Genomic DNA, 18,887 nt, shown 5'->3' with positions numbered 1-18,887 from the left:
CAGTTGTTTTTGTATTGAACGCTTTTTGAATACTGCTCAATTATTATTTTTTCAGTCAGAATGAATATAAACGGTCATATCTCAGCCAAAAAATGGTTTATAAATATGGGAAAAAATCCATAAATACGTCGCTTCGGCCTGTAAGTCGCAGGGCATGTAAATTATGCAACAAAAAAAACGTGACAAAAAAAATACAGTACTTCTGTTGTTTTGTAGTTCGTTTTTTTTTTTTTTTTACCAAAATTATGATTTGCATTGTAGGGTTGCAGTCTACTTATATATTTGATTTAAAGTATTTTCTCTGTTTTCACGGATTCATTAACATTAGTCTTTAATGCATTAATCATTTCCAGGTGTTGTCCTGTGCAGCAGCTAGTTCTGCCATTGCAGCGCTCTCTCCAGGAGGTGTCCTCATGCAGCCTGTTGGACCACAAGCCATAAACCGTGAGTGCACAAATGATACTTGCCTTCATTACTGATGCTGTTGTTGGGTGGGCTAAAATAGTGATGAGTGACAAAGTTTTAGTTCTTTTATGATCACTGTCTAAAAGTGTAGTCATGGAAAATAATAATTGTCTATGAAATGGTGCAGAATTCATTTTTACTCTCCTGTTGTTGTTGTTGTTTTTTTTTGTTCTTTTTGCAGAGATGATATCCACAGAGCTTCAAGGAGAGTTAAAACATCTTTATGTTGCTGTTGGAGAATTATTGAGACACTTCTGGTCCTGCTTTCCTGTAAACACGCCATTTTTAGAGGAAAAGGTGACTTAAAATTACGAAACTATCCAACATAAAACAAACAACCTTCAATATTTATATATATATATATATTTTCAATTTCTTTGTCTTATACTTTTATTTACAGGTGATAAAAATGAAGTCAAACCTTGAGAGATTTCAGATAACCAAGCTTCGTCCTTTTCAGGAAAAACTCCAGCGTCAGTACTTAAGTACAAACGTAAGTCTCTGAGGTTTTTAGGCGTCTCAGAAGCTTTCACCTGCTGGCGCTTGTGTTAAATCTCTTTCATGCTCCCACAGCTTACAGGGCACTTGGAGGACATGTTGCAGGCTGCCTATACCAAGTTTCACATCTGGCAAACCCGCAGGATGATGAGGAAAACCTGAGCTGTGATTGTGTGCCAGGGAGAAGACTAGAAAGACTTTGATGTATGGTTGAAAGACTCATGAAGGTCCTCCATGCTGTAAGAGGACCACAGCCCGATGGAACGTAGTTCACCAGGGCTTAAAGAGGATATAGAGGGATGCTGCTACAACCTCAGAAGTTCAACAAAGAATAACTGCACCTCAGTCACAAACATTTGTTTTGTTCTTATTTCTTTGTGTTTTCTCTGTGGTTGAGAGCTCTCTACCTGTAAATGTTAAGCAGGACTTTTAAAATGACCAAACGTCAGCAAAAGGCTCTCAGGGCAACACACTGAAAGAAGAGATGCAAGCAGAGGACGGTTCATATGTTTCATCTCTGCACAAAGCAGAGGAAAAAAGAGGCTTTGGGGCATGGTGAGCCCCCTTGAAAACGGGGAGTAATATGTAGAAGTGTTCAAATAAACCTGAAGCAAGAGAAGAGCAATACTGTAAAGACATTTCACATTTGAGTGCATTAGGGTGGCTTAAATGAAAGTGTCAGCGGTTTATAATGTCTGCACTACCTGTCTGCACTGAAGAGGAAATAACACAAAATTAAAGTGAGGTATTCATGCTGGTTTCTATTCCAAATGCAGTATTTCATTCAACTCCTGTAACTGCAACTAAGCTTTTTGCTGTTGTTTAGTTCAGTAATCATTTATTACAGTTTATTACCCAAGAGGCGTTGTTTGTCTGCTTTTGGACATTATAAACCACAGCATTCAGAGCTGTTCACTTGTTGTCCTTTGTTTTGTTTTTTTATGAGGAGATGGTCTCAGTTTTCCCTCAACTGCTGCAGCCTGTGAGCTGCAGACCGGTCGTGTGCGAAATTATGTTCTTCTTTCGGCTTTTCCCTCTTCAGGGGTCGCCACAGCGAGTCATCCTCCTCCACCTCACTCTGTCCTCACTCCAACTACCTTCATGTCCTCTCTAACTGCATCCATATATCTCTGTCTTTTTCCTGGCAGCTGCATTTCTAACATCCTACCAGTATACCCACTGTCCCTCCTCTTGACATGTCCAAACCATCTCAGTCTGGCCTCCCTAACTTTATCTCCCAGTTGTTCAACCTGTGCTGTACCTCTGATGATCTCATTCCTAATCTTATCCATCCTGCGACGCCTATGCTTTCAGATAACTTTGGCGAATAAAAAGCAAATGTTTCCGCCTCTCTGGTTGACACGGGGGGAACAGAATTTCGCACAAGACACAGAAAGTCCCCATCAGCTGACAGCAGCTGTAGGGTTGCCAGATATACTATCGCGCATTTCTACGATATGGCCTGAAATACTAATTTTAATGCCAAAATAACTACGAGAATTTCCGTGCACTTTAAAAATGGGCTGCGTGCCCTCCGAACACGCAACCCTGCTCCCCGCACGTAGAGTAGTTTGGTGAGGGTTTTTTTTAATTATTTTAAAGCGTGAGTGCGGTCGTTCGTCCTTATCTGGCAACCCTGAGCAGCTGTCCCAGGTCGACTGCTGTCAAACGAGTCACTGACCGCCGACTTTCTCCACAAGCCTCTCTTTAGTTTTAACCAAGGATGTAGAGCAGAGCTTCGGTGTGGCTTTTGCAGATGGTAATGCTTCAGAGTTGTTCGGTCCATCCGGTGAGTTTATCTGTCACCACAGCATCATGATGTTAGCATGTTGGCTAGCTTAGTGTCCGCGGCTGGTAGTTAGTGAGCGAGTTGAGACGTAACGCTCCTCTGGTTTATAATTAGAGGAATAAAACGAGGAAAAACACGAGTGAATGTTTGGTGAATTGTTGAATTTACGCGGTGTTGTTAACCGTTTTATTGAAAGGCTAGCAGCAGAGCTAACAGACGGGTCTCGTGCTAACAGACGGGTCTCGTGACGCGAGCTGCTGTTGACAATCAGCTGGAGTGGCCCCTTCCCTCAGCTGCAGCTGCTTTACTCTGTTTGATGGAGTAAAACTAGCATTTACAGTTCAATTCAACAACATTTCAAATACTAAAATGCTATTTTTGACGAGCACCTCTGATCCAATTGTTTGTTAGATTCTGCTAATTTTATCCAAGTTTAAAGTATATCTAAAATATTCAGCAAATGTGAGGTATTCTTTTTAAATTGTACTCAAACTTTCAAAAATAAATATTGTACTGACATATATATATATATATATATATATATATATATATATAGTAAACCTTGTAATTTACTCACACTATGTCCATATTCTATGGTAAAGTCTGTGTCCACATTATTATCAGATTAATAATCCATATGTGCTATTCAAACTTTCATGTGAGGCTTTATGTTGAGGGATGGGACAGGCTTTTTTGTCCTTGTCAATAATTATCTTTAATTTATATATCTGTCTTAAAGCTTTTTAGATTTTGTACTTTTAATATTTCATCGTTACAAATATTTTCTAAAAACAGGACTTGTAATTTTTTGCTGTTTGTCATTAAGAGCAAAAGTAAGATTTTGCTTCTAAAACTGAGCTTTATTTAATTCTTCAGTTAGCGTCTAAAGACGTAAAATTATTTAGATGGTGAATTAACTGCAGCTCAGTCAGTTAAAATAGAAAATGACTCTTTGATGCCAATACCTTAGTAATGATTACTTGTGGAAAAATGGTGCGACTCTGAAACAGTTTAACTTCCCAAAGCATTTTTGTTCTTATTACTTTTATTCACTCTACCTGTGATGCACTTTGTTTCACATTTGAACCATAAGAAACCATGTCAGGCTAACGAACCTCCCCAAACTTTCAGGTTAAATTAAATGTGCCTCTTGATTGTAGAAACCTCTTTATCAGTGCGTAGTTGTCGAGATAACTAGACTAAAAGGAGAAATCTCTTGTCGTATAGATCTTCAGTGATCGTTACACACATTAAAACCAGTCGGTCCTCCTCACAGCAACACTCCTTCATGGATCAGTGAAGCATGATCACTGATACAGGACCTCGGAACTGACGTGTCACCTTCTGAAGTGTTTTGGCAGCTGCAGTGATTTTTGCGAAACATTTGTGTAATGTTCCTCTCGTCTCCACCTTTTACTGTATTGTTGTTCTAGTAGGAAGGAGCTGTAGTTTCACTTCTGCTTTCTCTTGAATTCACGTGAACCCACAATCTGCATACATGTCCTTTCAAAATGATCTGACTCCTGATTGTTGTCTACAGTAAAAACATGAGTTTTCTAAGTGGATCCTATTGGGTTGTGGAGAAAAGAGCCTTTTGCTCATGCTCGCAAATTTTACATTATTTGTGTTCTTTATTTAAATGATTGAATTTTCCTCTTTAGTTCTGGCAATGAGAAGAAACCTCACAAAACTGTATCGGTTTAAAAGATGTAAGCCGATCAGTTTAGGAGCTGAGGTGATATTTGTACATGGATTTATTTATTTTTTAATTGTTTGCCAGTTTTGTGGTGTGATTGTTTGTGTGTTTTAATTTTCTCGCCACCTTCCTGCAAGGAAAATGTCCCTAAGAGGACAATAAAAGTGATGATGATGATGATGAGGTACTGTCATGAAAGTCATGCAACACCTCAAGCAGAAATCCAAGTTCCTAAAATATATATTTTTTAAGTGTTCTCCTGACTTTGCTCTCATGTTTAGTTGTTGGACCAGTGAAGATGCCTCTAATACCAGTTGTCCCAGAGAACCACAGCCATGTCCTGGCCGAGTTTGACTGCCTCGACCCGCTCCTTTCTGCGCTGCGTTTAGACTCAGGCAGGCTCAAGGTAGGTCCTGCCATCACATCCGAGAAGTCTTTTTAACTTAATTCAATTAAACGATTTATTGTAGCTCGTTGACATCTTGGAATATCTGTTAAAGGTTAGTAGAAAGTTATAAAACAGCAAGACACAGTTTTTATAATCGCCCACAGCAGCTGTAAAAGAAATGTGTGTAAACGTAAAGGTAAATCCTGCTGTAGCACTAGATGATAGTTGTTCTGAATGTGTTTCAGTGTACCTGTCTAGCCGTGTCAAGGAAGTGGCTTGCTCTGGGAACATCAGCTGGCGGGTTGCATCTGATTCAGAAAGAAGGCTGGAAGCAGAGGCTCATCCTCACCCACAAGGTGAGACTGAGATCCTGCAAGAACCGTTGAGCTGCTCATAAATTGTGTGACTGCACGTTAAATGAGTTGCAGTTTGTGTGTAGCTTATTTCTGTGGGAACTTTTGAATGCTTCACTTGAAGTGGTCTGTTTGTTTTAGGAGGGATCTATCACTCAGGTGGCATGTTGCCCACACGATGAGGATTTTGTTGCAGTTGCCACAAGGTCAAAATTTGTCCATAAAATTAAACAAAACTGTTGTTTTTATGAATAAAATATTCACCAACTAGTATTTGTTTCTCTCTTATCTGTGTGTTTATCTTTGTTCGCGGTGGTCGGTGCTCATCCAGTCAGGGTCTGGTGGTGGTGTGGGAGCTGCAGCTGGAGCGGCGCGGTCGTCCAGAACGTGTCAGCCTCTCCTGGGAGCACAGAGGTCACAACATCACTTCACTCTGCTGGGACTCCAGCGCACTCAGAGTTTTTGTTGGGGACTCTGCAGGAAAAGTGTCTTATCTGCGGGCAGGATCCTCAAAACTGGGAAAGGTAGTAGCTGTGAGGAAACTACTGTATTTTCTGCCGTACATGTTGCATCGCCATATAAGTCACTACAGTCCAAATAGGTCTAATAAAGTGGAAAAAAAAACATAAATACGTCACTTCGCTGTATAAGTCGCATCTATTATGCATCACTGCTGACGCATCGCGTTACGCATCACCATAGACAACCCAGAAACGTGGGCCGGTGTTGTGCCAAAAATCAATTGGCAGCCAAATGGCGGCTGCAGGAGCATGCATGGGAGGACTTTAACAAGAATTTAACAAGATTAACACTTAAAAACAATTATTTCTTTGCTTGAAATTATAGTAAAGGTGTGTCTAAGTTGAACTTTTCCTTAATAAATGCACTTTAAAGGTCAAATCAGCTGCATTTCACCTGGGCGGTGCGGCGAAATGCAGCTGATTTGACGTTTGCTCCAGGAGTTCTGGAGCGAGATGAAGGTGGCTTTGTATGGCAAGCCAAGTGTCTCATTAATAGCCACTTTTACCTATTAATGAGACACTTGGCTTGCCAGGTTAGTCGAGGGTCCTCTAGTGGCTGAAAATGGAAGTGTTCAATATTTTCCATGTCAGAATGAATGAAATTGTCAGATCTCAGCCAAAAATTGGTTATAAATATGGGAAAAAACATAAATACATCGCTTTGCTGTATAAGTCGAAGGATGTGCTAATTTATGCAAAAAACTGCGACTTACACGCCGGAAAATACGGTAAATGTGTAATTTGACACAATGTGATTATTTTAACAATGTGTCTTGTTTCTAGGGGTCAGCGTTTGTGATCTTCCCCGTTCAGACGGTCACAACTGTTGACTCCAGTGTTGTCCAGCTGGGGTATCAAGATGGCCGCCTGCTTGTGTCTTCTCTGAGTCGCTGCTACCTCTGCGACACCGAGAAGTGAGTAGCAATGAGATCTGGAGTGGTTGTGTCTGTAATAATGCTCGGGTCTATTTACCAGAAAGCAAATATTGTCCCAACTTAGATTTACTGTAATAAGTTAACTCCATTTAAGCACGATGATATTCCTTGAAGGAATGCAAATCACCCACCACCTTTCCATTCATTTTTATTTTTATTACCATTTATTTTTATTACCATCATTTTATGTTGAGAAATGACAGTGTTGTGGCCATTTTGATCAAAATTTAAAAATAACATTATGGGCAGTTTCGTGTAATAATGCAAGATCTAACACTCAGAGTATGTGTTGTGAATGACCCTTAGCTACTACAGTAGCCCCTTGTTTACTGCAGGGGATCTGTACCCTGAAGACCCGCGATAAGAGCAAAACCTTGAAGTAGGAATAGTATTACAAGTAGTAAGTAGCAGTTTATTTTTATATAGAGAGCACAGCATGTCATGATTTCAGCTCCCTGCCTCTTCTGCTTTTTGCCACCTGCAAGTGTTCTTGGCCACGCCCACTTCTTGTTCTGCACAGAGAACAGCTGATCAGCTGCAGGAGGAAGTTTATCCTGCAGCTCTGGGCTGCACAAATGTGCAGTAGGTGCTAAATAATTTAAAATAATTTATTTTAAATAAAAATTCCATGCCAATCGTGTGGCTCATCAGTCAATTTTGTGTCACGTCCAATCTTATTTTGAAAAACCGCGATAGTCAGTCCACGATAAACGAACTGTGAAGTAGCGAGGGACTACTGTACTACATAAAAGTTTAGCTCAGTATCTGTCGTCTGAGCGTCGTCTTCTTTCTCTGCTTGGCATTCATCGTGGACAGCAAAGTAAGAATTTCATTGTTTGGGGAAATGTGTTCAGTTGTTCCTTGACATTAAACACTTTGAATCCTTGAATTCTTCCTCCACCCACTCTGCGCTAATTTTTCATCTCTTTAAGGCGCCTGATTCAGCCTCTTGGTCATGTGATCATTTGACCTACAAACTAAAGCTTATTTTTCTTTTTATAAAAATATGAAATCTAATAAACTATAATAAGTTGCTAAACATCTGACGTGTGTCTATACACAATAATAATAATAAAAAATAAATAACAAGCACAGTGAGACATGAGCTGCCTCCAATGTTGCTATGGAAACATGAAAACAAACTCTCTGCCGTAGTCATTAAAGATTTGTAATGTGCTCCTGCTGCAGGTGAATAATGCTCAGACTATCCTTCAATACATTCCAAGTCAATTTTGTCCCCGGGGACGTCGTCTTCACTGAGGTGGACATGGACAAAAGTTTTGGAGGTGGCCATTGTTTGTGCCGTCTGGCATATTGTTTACCTGACATCCAGGACTTTTGGGGGATTTCCTGAATACTTGTGACATCATCCCTCATCAATGTACATCCTATGATTACTTTAATTCATCCAGTGGATAATGAGATGTTTTATTAACAGATACACACACACACACACACACAGGCAAAACCATTGTTGTCTCCCTTCACCTTTGGGCGGTGGCTGATACATGAATTTCATGTAACTTCTTTTGTAAAAATAGGAATATAAAACGACTAGCCCTTTATAACTCTTATATCTCTACAGCGATGGGCCACAAAGAAAAGTCTCAACATGCTTCTTCTACCAGCTCACGTTAACTCACTGCTGCGTCGTTTTAAACGACTTTAACACTTTTTTTTCCGAATTATCCAGTTTCTACATGAAGTAGCTCCATATTCTCTCTCTAATGAGTATTTGGTACTATAATGCCTTTACTTGTTTTAATTTTATTATTTCAGGAACAGGAAAAATGCAAAGTGTAAATTAACTGTAGCTTCATCACTTGTTAAACAGATACATTATAAATCAGGAAGAGGGGACTGCTCATTACAGGAAAAAAGCTCTCAGTACTTCCACTCGTTCTTTTTGACTGGAATTGAAATATTTATCTGGAAACGAAACATTAAAATGTGTGTGAAATTCTCATTTACATACTGAGACCATTTTGACAGTCAGAAAAATAAAACTTAAGTGCAGGTGCTAATGTATGTTTTGTAATTGTAGTCACTTGTGCAAAATGTGTAGTCGTGTTTATAACTGTACCAACATCAAGCTGCTGCAGACTACCGGTAGATTTATTATGCTACACTTGATCTATTACTTGGACATTTATTGGTGATAAATTTATTCAAAAGCCAAAGCAGTTTTTAAAAATGATTTTTTTAAATATTGTATTTAACATCAGAAAGCTGAAAGTTTGTCTATTTTTCTTTTTCTTATAAAAGTGATCAAATAATTCTGCAGGCTTCATGGTTCTTCTGTTTGTCTACTTTCAGGGAGAAATTCTGGCGTGTTGGAAGTAAAGAGCGCGACGGGGAATACGGAGCCTGCTTTTTCCCTCAGAGCAAGGGGTTATTGGGGGGTCAGCCCCCACTGCTTTACTGCGCTCGGCCAGGGTCTCGAATATGGGAGGCTAGTTTTAACGGCGAGGTTCTGAGCACTCACCAGTTCAAACAACTGCTGGCATGTCCCCCACTACCTCTCATCACATTCAGGTAAGCTGTGGTGTCACCTAATCCCATCGTATAAAGCACCAAGACTCATAATGAGTAATTTCTTTCTGCAGAAACGAGCCAAATTACAATCCAGCACAGAGGAGTCCTCAGTCACTCGCCTTTTCCAAACTGCTTTATTTGGGGTAAAACTTGAAAACTTTTTAATCTGATTCGATCTGAAATGTCACTCTGAACATGATGGACAGCTGTCTAAATCCAGATCTCATGTATCAACGCAGAGATCAAAACCTGCTGACTTGGTCCGATTCAGCCATTTATATCTTTACACCTCAGAATGGGCAAGTTCTGCTGTGGACTGAAGTTAAAGGTGAGAATGTTCTGCCTAATCTCCAGTAGCAACCTTCATAACGAACATATTCATAACGATCAACGTTACCTTTATACCCCACAGTTTCATTAAAAAACAGAGAATCTTTGATAATTCAGTCATATCTTCACGTTTCAGATTTAATAAGTTTATTATCTTGTTTTGCAGACTTGGCTGATGTCGCAGTCCACCGCGGTGAGCTGTTCTGCCTCCATGGCAGTGGACGTCTGTCCCACCTCTCCTTGTTATCTGCGGAGCGTTGCGTTGAGCGTCTGCTGCGGCGGGAGTCTTGGACTCTAGCTGTCACCGTCTGCTGCATGTTCCAGCACGCCATCACCACCAGCAGGGTAAGAAGGCAGCTGACTTCATCTTTGTGCACAGTCATGCATTGTTTTAGACAGCTTGTTTGTCAAGATATAATGTGCTCTTAAATATATATATTATAAATGTCATCAATATGAAAATGAGTTATTTTCAGATTGCAGTGATTTACTGATATTTACAGTAAAAATCCTAAAGTGTTTATCTCAAAGTGCATCAAACATTTAACAGGAGTCTCGTGAGGTTTGAATTAAAGGATGTTTCCTGTGTAATTCAGGCCAGGAAGTCCGTTCCTATCGACCGTCTCGAACACCTGAAGTCTCAGCTCGGCTCCAGCCCAAACTCTGAGCTGACCAGCCAGCTGGAGGAAGTGATCGCAAAGCTGGAGCCACTGGACTCTGCGTCCAGCAGCCGGAGAAGCAGCATCTCCTCACACGTAAGAAGGAAATGTGTTTTATAAATGGAGGATTTACAAAATAAGTTTTTCAGATCAACAGAGACAAGTAGATGATAGAAATTGATTTTATTTTTGCTTTGTGCTTGTTTTATTTTGGTTGGTCTTTAATTAAATAGTGACAAAGTTGTTCGCTTTAAGCAAAACATATCACACTGCAACTTCTGTTTCTTCAGGGTTCAGCTTGTGAATTTGTTTACATCAAAATAATACTTTATATGTCTAAAATGCAGATAAAGAAACCATAAAACATTAATTTTATTTAAAAAAATGTATTAAGTAAATGATTAGATGATGAACAGCTCTGTTAGTGTCATTCTGGACACGCATGTAAGGAATGAGTAAAATGATGACGTTGTATGTCCTTATCTAGGAGAGTTTCAACGTCCTGGACTGTGGAATCTATCGAGTGATCAGCCGCAGAGGAAGTCAGTCCGATGAGGAGACGAACTCCCTCATCAATCAGTCCACGTCGGAGGAGGAGAGACTCAAAGAGTTCAGCTTTGTGCAGGAGGATGATCAGGTGGATCCTGGTGAGACAACAAAGTTATTCCTCGCTTTGTCATCGCCACGTACAAAATGTTACGTTTGTTTTATTTATTTATTCAAACTGGGTTTAGTTTTTTTAATTGTCAAGGCATTTTTTAATACTAAGGAGCTTGTTTATGACATTAAATGTAAAGGATTTATTTCTGCAACTATTTTAAATGACAAATATATTTTTGTATAGATAAATGTGAAGTTCCTCCACCTGAATTTAGGCACCATTTGTTGCACAAAAATAAAAAAACCTGCATCCTGCAGTCAGAATGTTGAGATCGGAACGTTTTTAATCACTCCCATTAAAAAAAAAAAATTTTTAATGAATATAAATACATTTTTTAATACATTTCATCTACAAATACTAAAAATCTGTCTGTCCTTTTTCTGTATTTTCTCGTTACTGTTCTGGTTTTCACTTTCTGTGAACCTGCCTGATGTGTTGGTTTAAAGCAGGTCTGAACTTCCTTCCTGCCCCAGAGTTCAGTGGTAAAAAAGAGTGAAGTTATTTTCAGTTTAACTCTTGAAAATGGCATAAAATAATTAAAAAAATAAAAAACTTCAATGGTAACGTTTTTAGCTATTCTAAATGACTGATGATGATTCAACTCTTTTACCCTCTCTTTTGTGAATATAAAACTTTAAATCAAATGTGCTGCTTTGCTGCTGAACCACTGGATTTGCTTCAAAAAGATGAACAATAACTCCGATAACTGAGCTGCTTCACTAAAACAGCCTTCACAAGTTGTTGACAGACTTTCCTTTCTCCTCCATTTGCATCATTTGTCATCGTTGTTGGTTTTGTTTCGTGCAACATTTGATTTACAGTCACATCACATTCTACAGGCTTGCCTTGCTTTTGCATTCTGTCCACGGCCTCTCGTCGCCACCTCCTCCACTCCATCCATCTGTGTTTTTCCTCCCACTCCTGCCCCTCATTTTCACTCAGATCCACAGAGCAGCGAGCGCACGGAGGCTGACCGATCTGATCAAGGCATGCAGTTCCACCTCCCGCTCTCCTTCCGCCCCAAACCCCCTCGCATTGCCCTGCAGGCCGTCAAAGACAGGTGAATGAATGGACACTTCTCGTCACGTAGCCCCATGGCTAAAGGTGTACACAACATTCTTTGTGTATTTTTTGTGTGCGGATTGAAACCAAAGTGCAGCTGTGCTCTGAAGTGACTCACTTCCCTTTTCCACTAAAACCTACATCTCGTTTGCATCGATCAGTCGTCCTGTTTTGTCACTGAACATTCATTTGTCTTGCACACGAGTGTCACGGCTGTTCTGTTGTTAAATTGTAAAAACAGCTAAACCAAACGTCACTGGAGTTATTCGATTGTTTTTCGTTCTTTCTGTCCGTCAGTGTTTCCAGCTTCGTCAAGAAGACGACAGAAAAGATCAACACGCTCCAGATGAACTCTGAGCTCCGTCAGCGGCCTGAATACAAGGAGACTGGACAGGCCGACACAATCTCCAGCACAACTTCCTTCTCGGAGGACATGGAGAACGAGTGAGTACAGAGCTTTAAATAAAAGTTGGCTAAAACTGAGAGTAAATCCATATGTTGTGACCGTAGCTATAAATGACGAGAAGTATTTTTTACAAACATTTTTTGATGAATACTTTACTCAAAGTGGGCGAGATACTACCAGATTATAATTTATTCTTCACAGACTTTGTAATGAAGCATCTAACGCAGAGGCTGACATGCAAGAACTTCGGACAGCGACGGAGAAAGCTGTGTAAGAATCCTAGAGTTATGTTTTTGCTCTAAATGCCGTGCTGTTATTTAGACGTTAATGTTTTTCTAACATCAGCTCACAGATACGAGATCCTTTGGTGCTACTTGATCCAGATTGCCTCCGAGAAGCTCTGCAGGAGTGGTTGCCGATTCTGGAGCGAGTCCTTGGACCTGAGGCGGCAGATTCAAACCTGGATGGATCAGGAGAGGACCGATGGGAGCGGGATTATCTGAACCCCTGCGCAGAGCAACAAGGAGAATCCACAGGGATTGTTGCAGAAGAGACTAAAGAGCCTCCCCAACTTGGAGCTGAAGCTGAGAACCAGCCGACATCAGACTCTGCCGAACGCTTTTCATCGTGCAGGAGTTCTCCAGAGCCTGTCCGAGTGGTGTCTCCTGAAGCCGTACCATCAGATCTGTCAGCTGACCTCACCGAGCTGGCCACCCTCTACACGGAGCTGAGCTGCTTCAGAAACCAGAACGAGGCGCTCGGATGCTTAACTTTCCTGCGACGCTACTTCTTTCTGCTGGACCAGGAGCGCGTGAGGAGGATGTGTCTGCTGTGTTATCAGGAGCAGCCTGAGATGATGAGCTCCTTCACTGAGGCCATGCTCGGTCAGAAACCTCTCTAATCCCTAATCCCGCTATAAATTTACACCTTCAATCTTTACATATTTAATTGATTTGGGTAATTTAAGGTTTAGATTATAAAACACGCAGTTAAGCTGAAATTTGATGCGTCTGCCTCCTCAGTTATGTTCGTTTGACAACTCAAGTTTTGTTCTTTACAGAGCTCACTCAGTCCAGTAAAGTGGTGGAGATTATTCAGAAAGGCGATTTGCTAAAATCTCTGCGGAGTCTGAGGGAACTCCAGGCCTGGGGGGCACCTCATCTTCTTGCTCACCTGCACAGGTCAGCACATGGATTTCTTTCGTCATCCGATGTAGTTCATTTGGTTATGGTTTGATTATAAAACAAGGAAAGTGCTTTCAGAGTAAATGCTGGACAAGTGTTTTAAGAACGATCTGATCTTTTAAGATATTTGTGTAAATTACAAAAAGCAGAGTTTTTGTTTTTTCTAAATTAGTGTTTCCTGTTTGGGTGTTATGTGGACATTTAAGCTACAACACAAACGTCTTTTTAGTGATGTGCTGTCTGAAACCAAACATTAATGCTGGATCATGTAAAGCACGGGTGTCAAACTCACAAAAATGGGCCAAAAATAAAAAAAAAATTCAAACTAAGGGCCAGTTTCATAATCTACATTAACTCAAGTTACACACCCAACATCTTTTCTTGGTTGCAGGTTCCTCAAAAATGAGTTCGATTGGTCTCATTTGTTGTTCTCTGTTGCACTTTTGACATAATCAAAGATTACTGAAACAATTAAAGTGAAAAAAGTATTTTACGGTTAACATATCACCTTGGGGCCAGATAAGATGTCAACGAGGGCCACATTTGGCCCCCGGGCCTTGAATTTGACATGTGATTTAAAGATTTGTCTGTTATAATCCAGGCTGTACGAGAAGCACGGAGAGGCGGCTGTACGCTCGTTCTCCCAGTTCTATCCAACAATCACTCCTGCTGATGTGATGACGATGGCTCAGCAAAGCCACTTCCTGCCATACCTGGATAATCTGGTCCAATCAAGAACCGAGGAGCACAGGTACATCATCAGACTCGATATGTGAAAACCTCAAAGATACTGACCTTCTCTTTGTTATTGAACTCATAGTGATGTTTGTTTTCTGTCAGGCTGTCATTTCTTCAGTCCCTTCTTGAACCTGAATCACTGAAGCATGATTGGCTGGAGCTGGCACTCACTCATGATGCTCCTCAACGCTGTGATACCATGACTCCTGATGGACAGCCCAGGTGTTATTCTGCAGTGTGAAACATGCCAAATAGTCTTTTTATCATTATCGGTGTGTGCAGTGAGAGTTAACTGGAAGAATGCATGTAACTGTAAATGTGTGTGTCCTCCTGCAGGTGGCATTCACACTGCTTCAGCTGGGGTTACGGTCGTCTTTTGTCTTTGCTGACTCGTCTTCCTGCAGACCTTTCATCTAAGGAGAAGATGGCTGAGACCTGTCGCAGTCACGGGTATTTTTCATGTTTGTTGGAGAAAAGGAGCCATTTTTTATTGTTGACGCAGACATTAATCTGTTTCCTGTGTTTAATGTGTGTGCAGGTACTGGACAGGCTACCTCTACCTCTGCAAGGAGCTGCAGCGTCGCACTGAAGTGTTTTCCACCATCTGCCAGCTGGACGACATCAGCCTGCTGGAAGAACCTGATGGTAAAACTTCCCACAAAAAGATTAAAGATGGTTTTAAAATCTATAGTTTTAAGGGAGCTTGTGTCCTAAAATGGGCAGCGGGACGGCTTAGTGGTTACTGCTGCCTCACTGCAGGAAGGTCCTGGGTTTGAGCCCTGCGTCGGTCTTTTTGTGTGGAGTTTGCATGTTCTCCTCGTGTTTCTCCAGGTACTCTGGTTTGCTCCCACAGTCCAAAACATGCATGTTAGGCTGCTTGCAGGCCCAGGCCTCCCTTGCAAGCAAGATCTGTGATCTCAATGGGTTCACCTGGTTAAAATAATTTATTTAAAAAAATATTTTGATTTTTTTTTTTAAATGCCTTTAAGCTAAAAGCTGTAAACTAAACTACTAAACATAAAAAAAAGTTCCACGTCACAGATTTACATCAGGTACAACAGGAACTGTCCAGCAGACAGAATAGACAAATTAACACACACATCAGATTAACAAATAAAATCTGAATCTTAATCCTTTCAAAGTGGTCTTTTTTATTTTTTAAGAAAATTGTCTTCTTATTATTTTTAGAAAACTGAAACTAAAGAATCCATGATCAACCGTTGTTGAGTGGAAACACTTGTTGCTATAACCATAGCTGCAAATTAGTCAACACTATTAAAAATAACCTTTGTAATGTTGCTGTAATGGAAATCTAAAAAAAAGAATAATTCATAACTTACATTTTTAGGAACCATTTAAATAGCTACATGATACAAGTCTTAATGACTCAGTCACACATTTCTATTCTACTCTTTTATTTATTTATTTTGCATCAAGCACATTTTCTACAAAATTAAAAATCTATACGTTTTTAGAAAAAAGTATTAAGGATTTTTTTTTTTCTTGGCACAAAATATTTAAACAAAAATAAAAATACTTTTTTTTCTGGAAGACTTGGAAAATATCGATCAGCTGATTTTAAACTGTCTTTATAGATAAATCTACACTTTTTGTCTTTAACCTGAACCACCGCTGTTATTATCATATAAAATGCATTTCTTCAGTCAAATCACACAAAATAAGCTTTCTGTCTGTACGTCACAGTCACACCTGCACATAAAGCTGACAGTTCCTGTTAGTTAAAAGTTTCAGTGTTCATGTCTCTAACAGCCGAGATGAGCTGGATAAACGTTATACCTTATTATTGTTTTTCTTTTGTGACGTAACTGAATAAACTTCTTGTGAATAACCCACATAAAGGTCTGACTGAGGTGTGTTCATGTGTGAATAATGAAATGGTTCAGGTCACTGATTTTATTTGTGCTGTTCTGTTTGCAGCTTGTTTATGTAGGCTTCGTGTTTATTTCCTTGTTCAGGAGTTAAGTTAGATTGATCTGCGAGCTTCCAGATGTGCTCTGACTCTGTTATGTTCCAGGTGTTGAGCCTCAGACCTTGGACGAGTGGAAGCTCCTGATCCAGCTGTCTCAGCAGCGCAGCAGTGCGGCAGAATCGCAGCAGGTCGCCAACGTGAACGGGAGCAGCTGGTCCAACGGCTCCGCAGACTGCGAGGGAAAGATCAGCCCGGAGAGTCTGACCCTCATGTTGGCTCGGACAGCCGGGCCGGAGCGCGCGCTCAAGGTGCTGGAGGAGTGCGGGGTGCAGCCGGTCTTTTCAGCTCACTCTGAACTGGTGTGTGAACTGCTGAGAGTCGCTGAGAAGAGACAGAGGTGGGTCAGCCTGTCTGTAACGCAGCGATCACACTTTTAGAAAAACACAAGAATGTGCTCTTCAATGTGAACAGTATCACACTAACAAACAAAATGTGGTGTTTTGATCTTGGGATATTCTGGAGAATAAACTTGCTGTTCATGTTATCTGCATATACTGTCAAAAGACTGGAAAAAATACTTAATTTGATATACCGTATTTTCTGGACTATAAATCACTCCAGAGTATAGGCCACATCAGAAAAAAAATGCCTCAAAGAGGAAAAAACAATATATAAGTTGCTTCAGAGTATAAGAATCAGAATAAGCTTTATTTTTATTGCATCAAGATACAACAAGAACATGTCTGTACAGTCGTCCAAAAGATGGACTGAGCGCACGAAGCTGCTGCCAGAAGCACAGCTTTCTTATTCTTTTCAGAATACATTTTTTAGATAGAAAAAGGTACCAAGCCATGAGGAGAGGATAGTGGCACGACAAAAAAGATCTCTTCACACCTTGTCCTGACGGGACATGATTTAAGACATGAAAACTCTGCCAGCAGCACATTTATGAACATGTTACATATTTATTCATGACGAGGTGGTCCATGAAGCACTAAACAGATAGTCCATTGTCCTGACAAGATTATGGTCAACCGGTACAGTTCTGATAAGTCTCCGCAGAAGTTTAGGGGCGGGGGGGGTGCGATAGACAAAGCTTTTCCTTAGTTTACACATTTCTCAGGAGAAATTAAGTCGGCCTGTTTTGAGGCCAACCAGAGAGTCAGATTCAGATAAACCACAATTGTTGCTTTATTCAGGCAGACTTTTTTTCTTGTCAGCCTTCGAGTCTGTATTGATACTTCCAAGGTCTGAAATGGCCAGATTAGTGTGCATTCTACTGGTCCGTGCTTACGAGCCTCTTCAAGGTCGTTTTCATCCTGACGAGTCCCAAAAGCCGCAGGTGACCTGCGATTCAAATCACTTCCATCTTACAGTTTAGCTCGTAAATCAGCTGATTTTGAGTCCTCCCAGCACAAACCAAAACATAGGCAACAGCCTGACGAGGTCCAAATTAGCTGCGGCCATCTTCTTTGTATGTTGATAAACCAGGATCCAGACTATTCCAAACTGGAAACCTGTTATCATAATTCCAATTATATGCAATTCTAACGTCCTCGATCAACAGCAGAGGTAGACGCATCACCTCCAGAGATATATCCAGCTGCATGTGTGTCATCCGAGCAGATGAGGGTCCTCCAGGACCCTGTTGCTTTGTTGAAAAGATTTTGTCATTTGCATCGAAAGTCCAGTTGATCAGATCCAAAACGGTAGTTTTCATTTTGGAAGATATGTATAAAAAAATAAAAATAGGAGCTGCTCTGATACACAGACAGAGCAAAAAATCAGGAGGAGAACAGGGAGCAGGAAGGAACGCGTGCGCCTCGTTAGAGAGCCAGTGGGATAAGTCGTATTTATTTAGAAGTGTATTTCACAAAGTGCAAGAACAGACATTTAATCTGAAATAACAATAACACACAGAACATACTTTACATACTCGGGTGTCACTTCTGAACAACTCTGCCCTTTGGGGGCGTTTTACTTGTGTTCAGTTTAATTCAGTTCTCTCTAATTGAATGTTTGGGGGGTTAGCAGTACAGGAACAACATATATTTATCAAAAGCTTAGAGGGCCCTCTCGTGGCTGCAAATGGTAATGTTTACTCTTTGGTTCATGTCAGTATGAATGAACGTTTAACGCATCAGTCAAAAATTGCGTCATGAATAAGGAAAAAAATGTAAATAAGTCGCTTCAGACTATAAGTTGCAGGACTGGCCAAACTATGAAAAAAAAAAGTGTGATTTATAACCCAGAAAATATGGTAATACGTTTAGTTGGGCTGGTGAAAACGGTAAATAAAAGCATGTTAAGATTTCCCATTGACTGTTATGACGATTTATTATTTCTTATTTTTGAAGATCTCTGTAATTAAAAATATTGTTTTTGTTTTTCAGGGCAATGATCCAGACGATGCTTGAACGTTGTGATCGCTTCCTCTGGTCTCAGCACGCCTAACGCCCGATCAGAGTATTGATCATTGCAGTCACACTTTATGTGACCTGATTACAACACTGATACCCATCCAGCTTAAAATACTTTTTTAAACCAGAACAGTGTTTTCTGTTTCATTCCACTAACTTGTGAATGTTGTGAACGTTCAGGCGTGTGCTGCTGTTGGATCCGTGTCTCTGCGTGCACAAGCACTAACATGTCTCATGTCTTATTGTTGTGACAGACCAAAACAATCAACAGATCTTCCTGCTTTGGAGGAACTTAACTTGAAATAATTAATGTGCAA

General features: G+C 40.4%; 2 protein-coding genes across 2 annotated transcripts in view; both read left to right on the top strand.

Moving 5' to 3' along the window:
* Nucleotides 1-1,696, top strand: part of gtf2h1 (general transcription factor IIH, polypeptide 1) — a 12,649-nt gene extending 10,953 nt beyond the window's left edge. The window contains exons 12-15 of the mRNA XM_037682966.1: nucleotides 354-444; nucleotides 647-762; nucleotides 866-958; nucleotides 1,039-1,696. Coding sequence (XP_037538894.1) covers nucleotides 354-444; nucleotides 647-762; nucleotides 866-958; nucleotides 1,039-1,125 — 387 coding nt within the window. The 3' untranslated portion in view covers nucleotides 1,126-1,696. The remainder of the gene's footprint in view (nucleotides 1-353; nucleotides 445-646; nucleotides 763-865; nucleotides 959-1,038) is intronic.
* Nucleotides 1,697-2,598: 902 nt separating this feature from the next.
* Nucleotides 2,599-18,686, top strand: hps5 (HPS5 biogenesis of lysosomal organelles complex 2 subunit 2). Its single transcript, XM_037682965.1, has 23 exons — nucleotides 2,599-2,752; nucleotides 4,730-4,854; nucleotides 5,082-5,192; nucleotides 5,331-5,395; nucleotides 5,521-5,713; nucleotides 6,494-6,624; nucleotides 8,962-9,180; nucleotides 9,252-9,323; nucleotides 9,420-9,508; nucleotides 9,677-9,855; nucleotides 10,107-10,265; nucleotides 10,657-10,816; nucleotides 11,773-11,890; nucleotides 12,190-12,336; nucleotides 12,500-12,568; nucleotides 12,644-13,182; nucleotides 13,359-13,479; nucleotides 14,084-14,233; nucleotides 14,323-14,442; nucleotides 14,557-14,670; nucleotides 14,759-14,865; nucleotides 16,256-16,547; nucleotides 18,544-18,686. The coding sequence occupies exons 2-23, from the start codon at nucleotides 4,747-4,749 to the stop codon at nucleotides 18,602-18,604; spliced, it is 3,324 nt and encodes a 1,107-aa protein (XP_037538893.1). The 5' UTR covers nucleotides 2,599-2,752; nucleotides 4,730-4,746; the 3' UTR covers nucleotides 18,605-18,686.
* The last annotated feature ends 201 nt before the right edge of the window (nucleotides 18,687-18,887 follow it).

The sequence above is a fragment of the Nematolebias whitei genome, chromosome 10 (genome assembly GCF_014905685.2).
Source record: "Nematolebias whitei isolate Nwh7 chromosome 10, NemWhi1, whole genome shotgun sequence".
Lineage (NCBI taxonomy): Eukaryota > Metazoa > Chordata > Actinopteri > Cyprinodontiformes > Rivulidae > Nematolebias > Nematolebias whitei.
This window is presented reverse-complemented; position numbering and strand designations above follow the sequence as displayed.

What these genes read in the sequence shown, in the direction of transcription:
- hps5 (XM_037682965.1), top strand. Translation starts at nt 4,747, where the DNA reads ATGCCTCTAATACCAGTTGTCCCAGAGAACCACAGCCATGTCCTGGCC. An exon ending in CTACCTCTCATCACATTCAG is followed by an intron (nt 9,181 to 9,251) that starts GTAAGCTGTGGT and finishes TTCTTTCTGCAG; the next exon opens with AAACGAGCCAAATTACAATC. An exon ending in CTTCACTGAGGCCATGCTCG is followed by an intron (nt 13,183 to 13,358) that starts GTCAGAAACCTC and finishes TGTTCTTTACAG; the next exon opens with AGCTCACTCAGTCCAGTAAA.